Source organism: Grammomys surdaster, unplaced genomic scaffold (assembly GCF_004785775.1).
Source record: "Grammomys surdaster isolate TR1022 unplaced genomic scaffold, NIH_TR_1.0 225, whole genome shotgun sequence".
Lineage (NCBI taxonomy): Eukaryota > Metazoa > Chordata > Mammalia > Rodentia > Muridae > Grammomys > Grammomys surdaster.
This window is the reverse complement of record NW_021604670.1, coordinates 6434024-6437764: the sequence shown is the minus strand read 5'-3', so window position 1 is coordinate 6437764 and position 3741 is coordinate 6434024. Positions and strand designations below refer to the sequence as shown.

Below are 3741 nucleotides of genomic sequence, written 5' to 3'. Positions count from 1 at the left end.
GAGGTCCAGAGTTCACTTCCCAGCAACCACATCGTGGCTCATAACCATCTGTAATGGGATTCGATGCCCTTTCTGGAGTGCCTAAAGACAGCGACAGTGTACTCATATAAATAATAAAATTAAATCTTTACAAAAATTTACATGTGGAGCCATGAAGATAACAAAGTGCAAAAGCAGTGCTGTGTTCACACTGCTACAATACCTGATTTGAAATTAGAGCTTACATATAGACAGGATACCGACACTGACCAACGCTTACCACAGAACCCTCTTGCAGTCTCTGCTAATGAACAGAGAGATTCACAACTGGTCGCTGAGCAGAAAATAAAGGGCTGATTTCCTGGCCTCAGGAATCACTGAAGAAGAGGGAGTAGAAGAAATGTAAGAGCCAGAAACAGTGGATGACTGAAGCAAAGCTGTGTTCTTTGACACAACAGAGTAGTTACTCATGTGAACTGAGTGTGGCTATGACTGAATGAATAAGACCAAGCCAGACAAAATATCAGCTTGGAAAATGGCAGCGATTCCACCTCCAGCTGAGGAACTATGTCATCTGATGACTGCTGGGAGAAAGAGATTTAGGTGCCTCAGGGATGGGGCCCCAGAGAGCTGCTACCCATGCTCCACGAGATGGTGCTATACCATGAACAGCTAGTAGTTCAAAGGAGATGGGGCAAAAGTAGCAGGAGGAGGAGAAGGGTGAGGAGGAGGAGGAGGACGAGGAGGAGAAGGAGGACGAGGAGGAGGACGAGGACGAGGACGAGGACGAGGACGAGGAGGACGAGGAGGAGTTGGAGACGGAGTTGGAGAAGATGGAGGAGACGGAGGAGGAGGAGGAGGAGGAGGAGGAGGAGGGGGGGGGGGGGAGGAGGCGGGGGAGGAGACGGAGGAGGAGACGGAGGAGGAACAGGAAAAAGAGGAAGAAGAGAGGCCGGAACAGTAACAGACAGAAAAGTAGAAATTGGGAATAGAAAGGGTCCAGGAAATAGAGAAAGCACAATGGTGTTCCAAAAAGTTAATTTTAGAGTCATTTCACTTCCCTGGTGGAATCTATTCCCAGGACTGGTTTATGAGACTATTATATGTGTAGTTAATTTCCAGATTCTAATTGTTTTGCTTTTCTATGCTATATAGGCACTCTAATCATTTTTCTTGATCTGTTTTGCATTGCTATACATGATCTCACTCATATTTAGACCCCAAAACAAATAAACTCATTAACAATAAGAGTAGATGATCGGTGTATGATATCAGGGAAGTCAGATGCTGAATTAATCCAAGAAATATTTGATCAAAGTGGACTAAGTAATATAACAGGAACAAGAATCTATGACTTTCTACTGAACAGCATGCTGTCATTACATCCAGAAGAATACTGCATACTAGAGACAAGAACATGAAAATATTTAGGGTTTGTATGAAAACTGTCCACTATATGTGTCTATCCTGTCTGATATTTGAAAACTGCTCATTTGTACAATATTTACAGTGTGGACTCTAATGTTAAAAGTATTTTGATAATGTTAAAGAGATTCCAAATTGACTAATTCAAAGTGTCTTATAAAGCAAATTTATTTGAATACAAAATAAGTTAATTACAAATGATAATTGCTACATTAAAAATATAAGACTGAAATATTTAATATAGATAAATTATATATTAATACCGCAATAAATAAGTAAATAAATAAATAAAATAAAGTGGGTGCAGATACAAAAATGGTTTTACAAATTGAAAATAATTGTTCAATATTGCTGAAACATCTAGACAGGTTGATTGTATTCATACTGAAAGTAATGAGAGTTTTTAAAGGAGAGCTTATAATGTGAGATTCAGTGTCCCAGCCTAGGAGAGTCTTCTCCACCTTGTCTCAGGACTCACTCCTTCTCCTCATTCAGTCTTGTCAGCAACTTGGCTGAGGAAGACAGGGTTCTCCAGACTTCTGCTCTGACCACCTCCCAGGCACAGGGGCTGTGTTTCTTCTCTCTCAGGTACACAGTGATCCTGTAGAAGTATTTCCTCATAGCCAGCTGGGAGTCTTCCTGTGTCAGGAGAGGGTCCTGCACCCCCACCTGCTGCATCAGACAGGCTTGCAGGACATTGAGCTGCTGATGTAGGTCATTGCAGAATGAGTCTAGGAGGGTTTCCTCCCAAGCACCAGATGAGTCCTTTGATGTGAAGAGGTTCAAGATCTGCTGGGTAAGATCTCTCAGGACAGTGATGACTTGAACCTTCTGGATCTTCTGGGCATCCACCTTCTCCAAGGGGAATCCAAAGTCCTTTCTGTCCTTCAGGCAGGAGAGAGGGGAGAGTCTTCTCATTTGTGCCAGGAGTGTCAAGACTCTCCTGTTCCTGAGGTTATGAGTCTGAGGCAGGTCACATCCTAGAGAACAGGTTGACCAGTGGCTCACCACTGTCAGGATCATAAGGGAAGCACAGAGCCTAGCCATTGTGGGTCTTGCAGATGCTGATGGCTCTGTGGGCTGTGTTTGAGTCTCCTCCTCAAGGTTCTCTGAGAAGCCTGCTTTGTGCATCTATCCTAAATAGGGATAAACACGAGTTTCCCTTTTTCAAATACCCTCCCCTTGCTTCCCAACTCTCTTTTTGCTTTCTTTACCTCACTCTCTGCTTGTGTCTTGGCTTTTTTTTTTCCAAGCATTTGGGTTCCAACATTGCCTTCTTTTTCACTGTTGCCCTCTACAGGGTTTCTTTCTAAATTACATTTAAATTGCCATCAACGGGTATTCCACAGACATACAGTCTCTGTGTGAAATTGACACATCTATTGCAAACACAATATTTCCACTATGATTGTATTTAAAAATTATAGTAATTCAGTTTAAAATTGTTTTTTGTTTTATTTATATAATTTACATAAATATTTGCGTCAAAAAGTAAAGTATGATGCACAATGTTTCTAAAGTAGAAGTATTGTGGCCTAGAAGTGGCGCTGCACAGTTTAGTCACAGAAGAGGCAGGCAGGTATCTGAGTTCAAGGCCAGTCTAGTCTACAGAGCAAGTTCCAGGACACTCAGGACTACACAGAGAAAACTCTGTCTCTACAAAAGTCATACTGATGTAATGATATACTTTATATTTTTCAACTGTTTAAAGGCTAAAAATTAAGTTATTTTCTTTATATTACCTTCACTAACCCTAATATTAATTTTCATAAAAGGTTAATTATGCCATCACTGTATATTAGTATCTGATGATTGTCATGACATCCTGAGGGCTGTATGTGCAAAAAGCTTTATGCTCAAGCTTGATAAGCTGGGTTTGATTTCTGGAACAGCAGACAACCAAGGCCTGTAAGGTAGCCTCTGGCCACCACATTCATAACTAGGCAAGCTTGTGCCTGTGGACACACTCTCTCTGTGCCACTCTGTCTCAGTATGTGTCTGCCTCTCATTCTCTCTCTCTCTTTCTCACAAAACACACACACACAACCACACTCACATGTGTACACACCCTCACTCATCATGCATATGCATACACACAAACCAATACTTATATAAAGATGCACGGAAATATACACACACACAATACATACATACCCACAACCCACACACACATATTCACATACAGAGATAAGCATTCTCACACACAAATGCACACACACTCACACTCATAAACAGACATACACAGAGACACACAAATAGACAAATGTCACATGTATATGCATACATATACTCACACACAGACATACACACAAATACACACACATATACAACCCCTCA

The 3741-nt window shown here is 41.4% G+C and overlaps 1 protein-coding gene across 1 annotated transcript; it reads right to left on the bottom strand.

The window, feature by feature from the left end:
• Positions 1–1854: 1854 nt before the first annotated feature.
• Positions 1855–2488, bottom strand: LOC114625974 (interferon alpha-12-like). The gene has a single exon (XM_028773348.1). It carries the CDS (start codon positions 2449–2451, stop codon positions 1879–1881), a length of 573 nt encoding a protein of 190 aa, XP_028629181.1. The 5' UTR covers positions 2452–2488; the 3' UTR covers positions 1855–1878.
• Between the last annotated feature and the right edge of the window lie 1253 nt (positions 2489–3741).

Excerpts from the sequence above, each read along its gene's own strand:
- LOC114625974 (XM_028773348.1), bottom strand. The coding sequence starts at position 2,451 with ATGGCTAGGCTCTGTGCTTCCCTTATGATCCTGACAGTGGTGAGCCAC.